This window comes from Oncorhynchus mykiss, chromosome 24 (assembly GCF_013265735.2).
Source record: "Oncorhynchus mykiss isolate Arlee chromosome 24, USDA_OmykA_1.1, whole genome shotgun sequence".
NCBI classification, from domain to species: Eukaryota; Metazoa; Chordata; class Actinopteri; order Salmoniformes; family Salmonidae; genus Oncorhynchus; species Oncorhynchus mykiss.
In genome coordinates, this window is record NC_048588.1 from 45570820 (window position 1) to 45583628 (window position 12809).

At 45.0% G+C, this 12809-nt stretch overlaps 1 protein-coding gene across 1 annotated transcript in view; it reads right to left on the minus strand.

Moving 5' to 3' along the window:
* Positions 1-258: 258 nt before the first annotated feature.
* LOC110503441 (contactin-5) overlaps positions 259-12809 on the minus strand; it is a 312088-nt gene continuing 299537 nt past the window's right edge. The window contains exons 21-22 of the mRNA XM_036961468.1: positions 7719-7887; positions 259-1424 (exon numbers count right to left, since the gene is read on the minus strand). Coding sequence (XP_036817363.1) covers positions 1312-1424; positions 7719-7887 — 282 coding nt within the window. The 3' untranslated portion in view covers positions 259-1311. The remainder of the gene's footprint in view (positions 1425-7718; positions 7888-12809) is intronic.

Sequence of the window (12809 nt, forward strand, 5' to 3'; positions counted from 1 at the left end):
TAGTTGGTATACCGCCCTAAGACAGGCAACCAGTTAAAAACATATATAGTGAAGACAGATAGCGGCAGGGTAGCCTAGTGGTTAGAGCGTTGGACTAGTAACCGGAAGGTTGCCGAGCTGACAAGGTACAAGTTTGTCGTTCTGCCCCTGAACAGGCAGTTAACCCACTGTTCCTAGGCCGTCATTGAAAATAAGAATTTGTTCTTTAACTGATTTGCCTAGTTAAATAAAGGTAATTGAAAAATAGACAGACAACCATTTAAAAAATATACATCACATTTATTTGTACTGACACCAATGAGTCTCCACAGACTTATCAAGTCTTTGTCTAAAGATGTGTTTGGGCACTACAGGTGAGGACAGGTATCACCTTACCTCTGATAAATCCAGCAGTCCAACACATGTGCTGAAAAGCATTGCTCTTTGCTATCAGAAAAACAGAAACTGTGACCTAGCTGAAACACACACCACTCACTTTTTTGTTTTGTTTCTAAAGGTAACACAATGTACAAAAAGCTAGTCTGGGAGTAGTAACATTTCTCGGGTACTATAAAACATGTTTATTCTTTCACTTCACTCTGTATGAATAAGGAAACATTGATCTTGACTGAGCTGCTGCTTGTTAGGCAGCCAAGGACTACATGGATACAGATAACTAATGAGAAGAGAGGCTGAATCAGGCTGATCACAGTATTACAGCCTTACAGACAGCCAGACAGTCGGACAGAGACAGCCAGACAGCCAAACTGCCTCAGCAGCAGCTTTCAGGGAATTGTTCACACTCTGTAGAGCCTTATGGCTTTGGCCGCCTGGAAGCAGTTAGAGGCCAGTCAGGTAAGAAAACAACGGCCCATAAAGTTAAAGTAAAATGCTTCCCAAATGGCACCCTATTCCCTACATAGTGCACTACTTTTGACCAGGCCCATAGGGCACTATATAGGGAATAGGGTGCCATTTGGGGTGCCCTTAAATTATTAAACAAAAAGTATTTCCACAACAATGTACAGTTACAGTACAACACAAGTAATGTTGGGAAAAAAGTGCAAAAAAAACATGTTTTCACAAATAATGTTTAGTTCAGCTCCTGAAAAATGTATACTTAAATAAAATAAATTAATGTTATTTTTTGACCATCCATTGTTTTGTTGGTGTCAAAAATGGATGTCCTCGGCAGGCCCCAGGCCTGGTTGGCTTATGGATAAGGTCAGAGAAAACAGACCGTCTGAGGAAGGGAGGGATGAAAGAGGTCCCTCCATGTATAGGAGGATGGCGGGATGGAGGAGCGAGGGAGGAGGTCTCTCTGTGTAGGCCTCACCAGGAAGCTGAAGGCACCAGAGGAACGGAGAGGAGCATAGCAGTAGTCCATGGCAGGCCCCACGGTAGCAGGCTGTGAACCGAACACTGGCCACTCTTCGCTCGGACACCTGGGTTAGAGGGATGGAGGGGTGGAGGGACGGGAAGACGAGGGGGACAGGGAGAATGAAGGAGTGAGGAAACAGGGGTGGAGGAATGGGGGCAATTGGGGTAGACAGGGAGATGGGGGATGGAGGGATGGAAGACAGGGGTGGAGCGATGGAGAGATGAGGATGGGGTAGACAGGGAGATGGGGATGGGGATAGACACAGGGATAGAGGGATGGGGTAGACAGGGAGATGGGGTGGGGGTAGACAGGGAGATGGGGATAGACACAGGGATAGAGGGATGGGGTAGACAGGGAGATGGGGATAGACACAAGGATAGAGGGATGGGGTAGACAGGGGGGATTGGGGGGTGGGGGTAGACAGGGAGAGAGAACATCTAGTCATTAGAGAGTCCATACCAGGGTTGGGGAGCAACAGACAACATGTAGCCTGGAATCCAGACCCGAGTTGGGGTAAATTCAATTTCAATTCCAGTCAATTCAGAAAATAACCAAAATTCCAATTCCAAAAATGTTAAAAAGCATTGAAGAGATTTGGAATTGGAATGTCAGTGTACTTTCTGAACTGACTGGAATTTAAATGGAATTGACTCCAACCCTGATCCAAATTGAAGATTGCTCCGATTCACTATAATGCCATCAGTGAAGTGAAATGATGTGTACCAAGTTTCATGATTTTATAAAATGTAACAATTAGACCTACAATTTGCACATCAAGCTTGGACTAACAGCATTACAGAGCTGCAGTATATTCAGTTTAACTAATTAGACAGCAGACTAGACAGCAGATTAATTAGAAAACAGACTAGACAGCAGATTAATTAGACAGCTGACTAATTAGAAAACAGACTAGACAGCAGATTAATTAGACAGCTGACTAATTAGAAAACAGACTAGACAGCAGATTAATTAGACAGCAGACTAATTAGAAAACAGACTAGACAGCAAACTAATTAGAAAACAGACTAGACAGCAGATTAATTAGACAGCAGACTAATTAGAAAACAGACTAGACAGCAGATCAATTAGACAGCAGACTAATTAGAAAACAGACTAGACAGCAGACTAATTAGAAAACAGACTAGACAGCAGATTAATTAGACAGCAGACTAATTAGAAAACAGACTAGACAGCAGATTAATTAGACAGCAGACTAATTAGACAACAGACTAGACAGCAGATTAATTAGACAACACACTAGACAGCAGATTAATTAGACAGCAGACTAATTAGAAAACAGACTAGACAGCAGATTAATTAGACAACAGACTAGACAGCAGATTAATTAGACAACAGAATAATTAGACAGCAGATTAATTAGACAACAGACTAATTAGACAGCAGATTAATTAGACAGCATACTAATTAGACAGCAGTTTAATTAGACAGGAGATTAATTAGACAACAGACTAATTAGACAGCAGATTAATTAGACAGCAGATTAATTAGACAGCAAAATAATTAAACAGCTGACTAATTAAACAACTGACTATTTAGAAAACAGACTAGACAGCAGAATAATTAGACAGCTGACTAATTGGACAGCAGACTAATTAGACCGCAGACTAATTAGACAACAGACTAATTAGACAACAGACTAATTAGACAACAGACTAATTAGAAAACAGACTAATTGGGCAACAGACCAATTAGACAACGTACTAATTAGACAGCAGGCTAATTAGACAGCGCAACAGACTAATTAGACAACTGGCTAGTTAAACAACAAGACTAAGTAGACAGCAGGCGAAGGTAATAACAAGGTATGACAGGCAGGCAGGCCTGTGCTATAATAAATCCAAACATTTCCGATAAACAGAAAATAATTTTTGTAAGGACTGGTTTCTTCTCACAGACACAATTTAATCTAAAATAATTCGCAAGCACCCACAGTAGTTTGAAGTATGCTAATTGTTGACATTAACTCTCAGGGGCTTTGAAATTGCAGAAATGAATCATTCGTCTGGCAGAGAAATAATAAAATGCACGTTTATGTGTTTGGACTAAAAAGCTTGTTACTTGTGTTTCTACAAATTATGGTAAACTTAACATTTGTCTTGTTTGAGACTAACTTAGCTGTGCAAGGAAAAGTCTCCCTCGTGGGGACATTTACTAATTCCCCAAGAGGACATAGGCTATTTTAAGCTTAGGGGTTAGGTTCAGCGTAAGGTTTAGAATTAGGGTTAGGGTAAGGGGTTAGTGATTAGGGTTAGGGTAAGGGGTTAGTGGTTAGAATAAGGGGTTAGTGATTAGGGTTAGGGTAAGGGGTTAGTGATTAGGGTTAGGAGTTAGGTTCAGCGTAAGGTTTAGAATTAGGGTTAGGGTAAGGGGTTAGTGATTAGGGTTAGGGTAAGGGGTTAGTGGTTAGAATAAGGGGTTAGTGATTAGGGTTAGGGTAAGGGGTTAGTGATTAGGGTTAGGAGTTAGGTTCAGCGTAAGGTTTAGAATTAGGGTTAGGGTAAGGGGTTAGTGATTAGGGTTAGGAGTTAGGTTTGGGTTAGGGTTATGGGTAAGGGGTTAGTGGTTAGGGTTAGGGGAGGAGGAGAAACAGGGGGGGAGGAAAATAGGGGATGAGAAACAGGGGAGGAGGAGAAACAGGGGAGGAGAAAAATAGGGGAGGAGGAAATAGGGGAGGAGGAGAAACAGGGGAGGAGGAGAAACAGGGGAGGGGAAAATAGGGGAGGAGCAAATAGGGGAGGAGGAGAAACAGGGGAGGAGGAGAAACAGGGGAGACGAAACAGGGGAGGAGGAGAAACAGGGGAGGAGAAAATTGGGGAGAAGGAGAAACAGGGGAGGAAGAGAAACAGGGGAGGAGAAAAAAATAGGGGAGGAGGAGAAACAGGGGAGGAGAAAAACAGGGGAGTAGAAACAGGGGAGGAGGAGAAATAGGGGAGGAGGAGAAACAGGGGAGGAGAAACAGAGGAGAAGAAAAATAGGGGAGGAGGAACAGGGGAGGAGGAACAGGGTAGGAGGAGAAACAGGGGAGGAAGAGAAACAGGGGAGGAGAAACAGAGGAGGAGAAAAATAGGGGAGGAGAAACAGGGGAGGAAGAACAGGGTAGGAGGAGAAACAGGGGAGGAAGAGAAACAGGGGAGGAGGAGAAACAGGGGAGGAGGAGAAACAGGGGAGGAGGAACAGGGGAGGAGAAAAAATAGGGGAGGAGAAACAGGGGAGGAGGAGAAACAGGGGAGGAGAAAAATAGGGGTGGAGTAACAGGGGAGGAGGAGAAACAGGGTAGGAGAAAAAAAGGGGAGGAGAAACAGGGGTGGAGAAACAGGGGAGGAAAAAAATAGGGGAGGAGGAGAAACAGGGGAGGAGGAAAATAGGGGAGGAGGAGAAACAGAGGAGGAGGAGAAACAGGGGAGGAGAAACAGGGGAGGAGAAAATAGGGGAGGAGAAACAGGGGAGGAGAGGAAACAGGGGAGGAGGAGAAACAGGGGAGGAGGAGAAACAGGGGAGGAGAAAAATAGGGGAGGAGAAACAGGGGAGGAGGAGAAACAGGGTAGGAGAAAAATAGGGGAGGAGAAACAGGGGATGGAGAAAACAGGGGAGGAGAAAATAGGGGAGGAGTAGAAACAGGGGAGGAGGAGAAACAGGGGAGGAGAAACAGGGGATGAGAAAAATAGGGGAGGAGAACAGGGGAGGAGGAGAAACAGAGGAGGAAGAACAGGGGAGGAAAAACAGGGGAAGAGGAGAAACAGGGGAGGGGGAGAAACAGGATCTAGTAGAGATAATATTCCAGTCAGTCTGTTTATGAGTCCTAGCCTGGTGTTTCAGTCTGTTTATTAATCCTAGTCTGGTGTTCCAGTCTGTTTATTGATCCTAGCCTGGTGTTCCAGTCTGTTTATTAATCCTAGTCTGGTGTTCCAGTCTGTTTATTAGTCGTAGCCTGGTGTTCCAGTCTTATTCATAAGCTCTAGTCTGGTGTTCCAGACTGTCTATTTATTTGCCCTTGTATGGTGGTCCAGTCTCTTTATGAATCCTAGCCTGGTGTTCCAGTCAGTTTATTATCCCTCGTCGGGTGTTCCAGTCTGCCTGGAAGTAATTTATACATACAGTTAATTCTGAAAATATTCAAACCCCTTGACATTTTCCACATTTTGTTATGTTACAGCCTTATTCTAAAACTGTTTTAATAACTTTTTCCTCATCAATCAACACACAATACCCCGAAATGACAAAGCGAAAACATAGAAAATAGCAAATTTAAAAATTCAGACCCATTGATATGAGTGTAACGTAGACGCTGCGAGTCAAGAATCAAGAACAGGGGGTGGATTTAATAATACAGAAAATATGGAACAATACAAACAAGAGTAGCGTCTGGACATGAGAAACACAACTAATACTGGCTGGGGAAAGAAACAAAGGGAGTGACAGATACAGGAGAGTTAATCATAGAAGTGATGGAGTCCAGGTGAGTCTCATGAGGCGCAGGAGCGCGTAACGATGGTGACAGGTGTGTGTAGCAATAAGTAAACTGGTGACAATGAGAGCAGAGAGGAGGAGAGGGAGTAGACATGACAGTACCCCCTCCCTGATGCGTGGCTCAGGCTGCAGGACGCCTACCAGAGGAACGGTCCCAATGACCAGGAGCAGGACGGTCACCTCTGATGAGGCGCGGGATCCTGAAGAGCCAGCTGAGGCGCGGGAACCTGAAGAGCCAGCTGAGGCGCGGGAATCTGAAGAGCCAGCTGAGGCATGGGAACCTGAAGAGCCAGCTGAGGCGCGGGAACCTGTAAACCCGGCTGAGGAACGGGAACTAGTGGAACCGGCTGAGTTGCGGGAGCCTGACGAACCTGCTGAGGCACGGGAGCCTGATGAACCGGCTGCGGTAGCCTGACAAACCGGCTTAGGCGCGGGAGCCTGACGAACAGGCTGAGTTGCGGGAGACTGACGAGCCAGCTGAGGCGCGGGAGACTGACGAACCAGCTGAGGCTTGGAAGCCTGATGGGATGGCTGAGGTATCCCCAGTTGCATTGACAATGGAAGCCTGATGAGCCAACCAAGGCTTGAGAACCTGACTATCCAGGTGAGGCATCCCCGGTTGCTTCGACAGTGGCCCTTGTACCCGACGTCACCAGCGAAAAATAAATTATTTAAAAAATCCCTGTTGCTTCCATTTTTTGAGGCTGTATTCTGTAACGCAGACGCTGGGCGTCAGGAATCAAACACAGGGGTGAATTTAATAATACAAAAAACATGGAACAATACAAAACAAGAGTAGCGTCTGGATGAGAAACACAAGTAATACTGGCTGGGGAAAGAACCAAAGGGAGTGACAGATACAGGAGAGGTAATCATAGAAGTGATGGAGTCCAGGTGAGTCTCATGAGGTGCAGGAGCTCGTAACGATGGTGACAGGTGTGTGTAGCAATAAGTAAACTGGCGACAATGAGAGCAGAGAGGAGGAGAGGGAGTAGACATGAAAATGAGACTCGTAGAGCTCCGAGACAGGATTGTGTCGAGGCACAGATCTGGGGAAGGGCTCCAAAAAATTTCTGCAGCATTGAAGGTCCCCAAGAACACAGTGGTCTCCATCATTCTTAAATGGAAGAAGTTTGGAACCACCAATACTCTTCCTAGAGCTGGCTGCCCGGCCAAACTGAGCAATGGGGGTAGAAAAGGCCTTGGTCAGGGAGGTGACCAAGAACCCAATGGTCACTGACAGAGCTCCAGAATTCCTCTGTGGATATGGTAGAACTTTCCAGAAGGACAACCATCTCTGCAACATTCCACCAAGCAGGTATTTATGGCAGAGTGGCCAGATGGAAGCCACTCCTCAGTTAAAGCCACATAACAGCCAGCTTGGAGTTTTCCAAAAGGCACCTAAAGGACTCTCAGACAATGAGAAACATATATACAGTAGACAGATGTGTGCCTTTCCAAATCATGTCCAATCATTTGAATTTACCATAGGTGGACAATCAAGTTATAGAAACATCTCAAGGATGATCAATGGAAATAGGATGCACCTGAGCTAAATTCATTGCAAAGAGTCTGAATACATATCTAAATAAGGTATTATTGTTCCAGTTTTTTTGTAGAATAAATTTGCTACAATTTCCCATTATGGGGTATTGTGTGTCGATTAATGAGTAAAACAAAATGCTGAAAAATTTAAATGGGTCTGAATACTTTCTGAATACACTGTATATACTGTATATTTAAGGTGACCTGGAAGTAACAGTAGGTTCCAGTCCTCCAATAGCCATGCTGTGACTGTATTTGACCAATTGAAACACGCTAGTAATTACAGAAGCACATTAGTTTGATTTGGGCTCAGTGTCTGTCTTACCTGAAGAGGTGAGTACTCTGACCTGGGAGCTGGTTGCTCCCTCTCCCCCCTCACTCACCGCCCGCACCTCAATGATGTATGTGCCCCCCTCAGGGAGAGAGAGGACAGCCGAGGGGGTGATGGTCCTCATTACCTGATGGTGGACACGCCCCTCCTGGCTCAATAACACCTGTAGCAGGACAATAAATAAATCAATTAATCAACGGTGGACAAGCTCATCTCAAGCCCACTCGACACCTGTGGTCGGACACGCAAACAAACAATCAATCAATTAACCAATTCATCAATCAATAAATCAGGTAATTAATTAATCAAATAATTATCAATGTTGGACACACCCCTCCTGTCCCAATAACCCCTCCTGACCCAAAAAACCCTCCAGCAGGACACACCCCTCCTGACCCAATAACCCCTCCAGTAGGACACACCCCTCCTGACCCATTAACCCCTCCTGACCCAATAACCCCTCCTGACCCAATTACCCCTCCTGACCCAATAACCCCTCCTGACCCAATAACCCCTCGACCAGGACGCACCCCTCCTGACCCAATAACCCCAATAACCCCTCCTGACCCAATAATCCCTCCTGACCCATTAACCCCTCCTGACCCAATAACCCCTCCTGACCCAATAACCCCTCCTGACCCAATAACCCCTCCTGACCCAATAATCCCTCCTGACCCAATTACCCCTCCTGACCCAATAACCCCTCCTGACCCAATAACCCCTCGACCAGGACGCACCCCTCCTGACCCAATAACCCCAATAACCCCTCCTGACCCAATAATCCCTCCTGACCCATTAACCCCTCCTGACCCAATAACCCCTCCTGACCCAATAACCCCTCCTGACCCAATAACCCCTCGAGCAGGACGCACCCCTCCTTACCCAATAACCCCTCCTGACCCAATAACCCCTCCTGACCCAATTACCCCTCCTGACCCAATAACCCCTCCTGACCCAATAACCCCTCCAGTTGGACACAAACAACAATATGGTTGAGACTGCTGATATCATATATCTAAATGAATGACTTTATTTGTGAGTAAAGAACGTCTATTTCTTCTGAGTTTGACGACTCCTATCTGTATAAGAGTTGAGCACAACATCTCCAGTTGTGAATATAACCTTGGTTCCATCACGAGGAGAATACATTACACAAGATAACAGAGAAAGAAAAGCCAACCGCTATGTTTCTACAGACACTGTCTTATTCCTGCAGCCACATACACAATGTTTCAGTTTCAATAGCCTTCCTATTGTTGTATACATGTTAGCTATGTTAATTCAGTGGGTCACTCTGCCAGAACTAATAATACATAAACGTGTGCTGGGCCTGTGGTTACTGGCTCCAGAGTGGTAATGGTGTTGGCTAAAGGCAGATTGTCTGTGTCTGGATAGTTTATGTATAAGGTGTATTGTACCAGGTAAGATGACTGAGAAGTTGACAACACATTCTCGTTTACAGCAACAATCAAAGGAAAAGTAGCAGGGAAGATGAGAGGGGTTGGATGAGTAAGCTGGGGTTGATTAGGTGGCTATATTATTGTGGAGGCGATAGCGCCCACAACAGTACGGCATTGGTTGAAGCTAGGGCCAATAGTTTGGCACTGGTTGAAAGTAGGGCTAATAAAATAGCATTGGTTGAAGCTAGTGCCAAAAGAAGGGCATTGGTTGAAGCTAGAGCATTGGTTGAAGCTAGGGCCAATAGGATTGCATTGGTTGAAGCTAGGGCTAATAGTAAGGCATTTGTTGAAGCTAGGGCATTGGTTGAAGCTATGGCCAATAGAATTGCATTGGTTGAAGCTAGGGCTAATGGTATGGCATTGGTTGAAGCTAGGGCAATAGCAAGGCTTTGGTTGAAGCTTGGGCAAATAATATGGCATTGGTGGACGCTATGGCTAATAGTATGGCATTGGTTGAAGATAGGTCATTGCTTCAAGCTAGAGCTAATAGTAGAGCATTGGTTGAAACTAGGGTATTGGTTGAAGCTTGGGCCAATAGTAGGGAATTTGTTGAAGCTAGGGCTAATGGTATGAGATTGGTGGAAGCTGGGGTAATGGTATGGCATTGGTTGAAGCTAGGGCCAATAGAAGGACATTGGTTGAAGCTAGGGCATTGGTTGAAGCTAGGGCCAATAGGATTGCATTGGTTGAAGCTAGGGCTAATAGTAAGGCATTGGTTGAAGCTAGAGCATTGGTTGAAGCTAGGGCCAATAGGATTGCATTGGTTGAAGCTAGGGGCAATAGTAGGGCATTGGTTGAAGCTAGGGCATAGGTTGAAGCTAGGGCTAATGGTATGGCATTGGTTGAAGCTAGGGCCAATAGGATAGCATTGGTTGAATCTAAGGCAATAGCATGGCATTGGTTGAAGCTTGGGCCAATAATATGGCATTGGTGGAAGCTAGGGCTAATGGTATGGCATTGTTTGAAGGTAGGGCCACTATGGCATTGGTTGAAGTTCTAGGGGCAATAGTAGGGCATTGGTTGAAGCTAGGGCTAATAGTATGGCATTGGTTGAAGCTAGGTCATTGGTTCAAGCTAGAGCTAATAGTAGGGCATTGGTTGAAGCTTGGGCCCATAGTAGGTAATTGGTTGTAGCTAGGGCATTGGTTGAAGCTAGGGCTAATGGTATGGCATTGGTTGAAGCTAGGGCCAATAGAAGGGCATTGGTTGAAGCTAGGGCATTGGTTGAAGCTAGGGCCAATAGGATTGCATTGGTTGAAGCTAGGGCGTTGGTTGAAGCTAGGGTATTGGTTGAAGCTTGGGCCAATAGTAGGGAATTGGCTGTAGCTAGGGCTAATGTTATGGCATTGTTGTAGCTAGGGCTAATAGTATGGCATTGGTAGAAGCTGGGGTAATATTATGGCATTGGTGGAAGCTAGTGCTAATGGTTTGGCATTGGTTGAAGGTAGGGCCAATAGTATGGCACTGGTTGAAGCTCTAGGGCCAATAGAAGGGCATTGGTTGATGCTAGGCTATTGGTTGAAGCTAGGGCCAATAGTAGGGCATTGGTTGAAGCTAGGGTCAATAGGATTGCATTGGTTGAATCTATGGCAATAGCATAGCATTGTTTGAAACTTGGGCCAATAGTAGGGCATTGGTTGAAGCTGGGACATTGGTTGAAGCTAGGGTATTGGTTGAATCTTGGGCCAATATTAAGGCATTGATTGAAAATTGTGCCAATCGTGTGGCATTGGTTGAAGCTATGGCTAATAGCATGGCATTGGTTGAAGCTAGTGCTATTATTATGGCATTTTATTTAAACTTTATTTTTAAATAGGCAAGTCAGTTAAGAACAAATTCTTATTTTCAATGACGGCCTAGGAACAGTGGGTTAACTGCCTTGTTCAGGAGCCGAACAACATATTTTTTTCCTTGTCAGCTCGGGGATTTAATCTTGCAACATTTTGGTTACTAGTCCAACACTAGGCTACCTGCCGCTCCAGGTTAGTTGAAGCTAGGGCCAATAGTATGTCATTAGTTGAAGCTAGGGCCAATAGTATGGCATTGGTTGAAGCTACGGCATTGGTTGAATCTAGGGTAAATAATATGGCATTGGTTGAAGCTAGGGCCAATAGTATGGCATTGGTTGAAGCTAGGGCCAATAATATGTCATTGGTTGAAGCTAGGGCTAATAGTATGGCATTGGTTGAACCTGTGACCAATAATATGGCATTGGTTGAAGCTAGGGCCAATAGTATGGCATTGGTTGAAGCTACGGTTAATAAATAAAAATCTCCCTACCATCAAATCTTATCCAATTTGACACCAATGTCAAATCAGCATGATTGGAAGCACACAACAAACTCTCCACCTCTCATCATGAGGTCCAGTCATTACCGAGAAAAACACACCGATTTTTTAAATGGTAGTTATCAATTGAGTTCTCAGAGTATTTACTAGGCCAACCTAACGTTAGCTGAAATTCTAGACGTTGGATTAAACTGAGACTATAAAAAAGTATCAAATGCCACCTTTGTTTAATTAGGCAAGTCAGTTACAAATTATTATTTACAATTTCAGCCTACTGGGGAACAGTGGGATAACTGCTTTGCTCAGGGACAGAATGACACATTTTTACCGCGTCAGCTCAGGGATTCAATCCAGCGACTTTTCAGTTTCTTGCCCAATACTCTAACCACTAGGCTACCTGCCACCCCACAGTATGTGTAATTTATCACTCTCATATGCTAATTTATGTCCATTAAGAACAAACAATGCGCTACCTTTTCTAAAACCGAGACCAGCAACTCGGTTGCTGCACAACAGCAGCTATCTAGTAGCAGGCTAGCAGCTGTAGCTAGCTAGCTAACACCAGTCAGATGAGAAGCAAGCTACAAAGAAGCAGGCTAGCTAGATATATTAATCTTTGGAAAGTTTTTCATTTGGATGTAGTCAGTTTGAGAAGGTTTGAATCTTAAGCAACCTGCCTTCACATAGTTTGAAGTACAATAGACCAACATGGCTACTGTAGTAGGTCAAAGCTGTGTGCTGGAAAAACCTTGGTAGAGCATGGGTGGAGTAGGCATTGTAGTGCTTCAGACCAATGCATACTTCTCACTTAAAACCTATTGTTTTGTTTATAATACAATATGATAGTATTATTGGATGAGTTAGCTGGGGGTGATTAAGAGACTATATACAGTATGGTTGGATGAGTTAGCTGGGGATGATTAGGAGGCCATAATAGTAAAATGGTCAGATTTTGAATTTAGCCAGGACAACGGGTCAGGATTGGCATTGAGCCAGGACACCAGGTCAGGATGGATATTGAGCCAGGACACTGGGCCAGGATGGATATTGAGCCAGGACACTGGGCCAGGATGGATATTGAGCCAGGACACCGGGCTAGGGTGGATATTGTGCCAGGACACCAGGCCAGGATGGATATTGAGCCAGGACACCAGGCCAGGATGGGCATTGAGCAAAGACACAAAGTCAGGATGGGAATTGAGCCAGGACACCCGGTCAGGATGGGCATTGAGCAAAGACAAAAAGTCAGGATGGGCATTGAGCCAGGACACCAGGTCAAGGTGGGAATTGAGCCAGGACACCAGGTCAGGATGGATATTGTGCCAGGACACCAGGC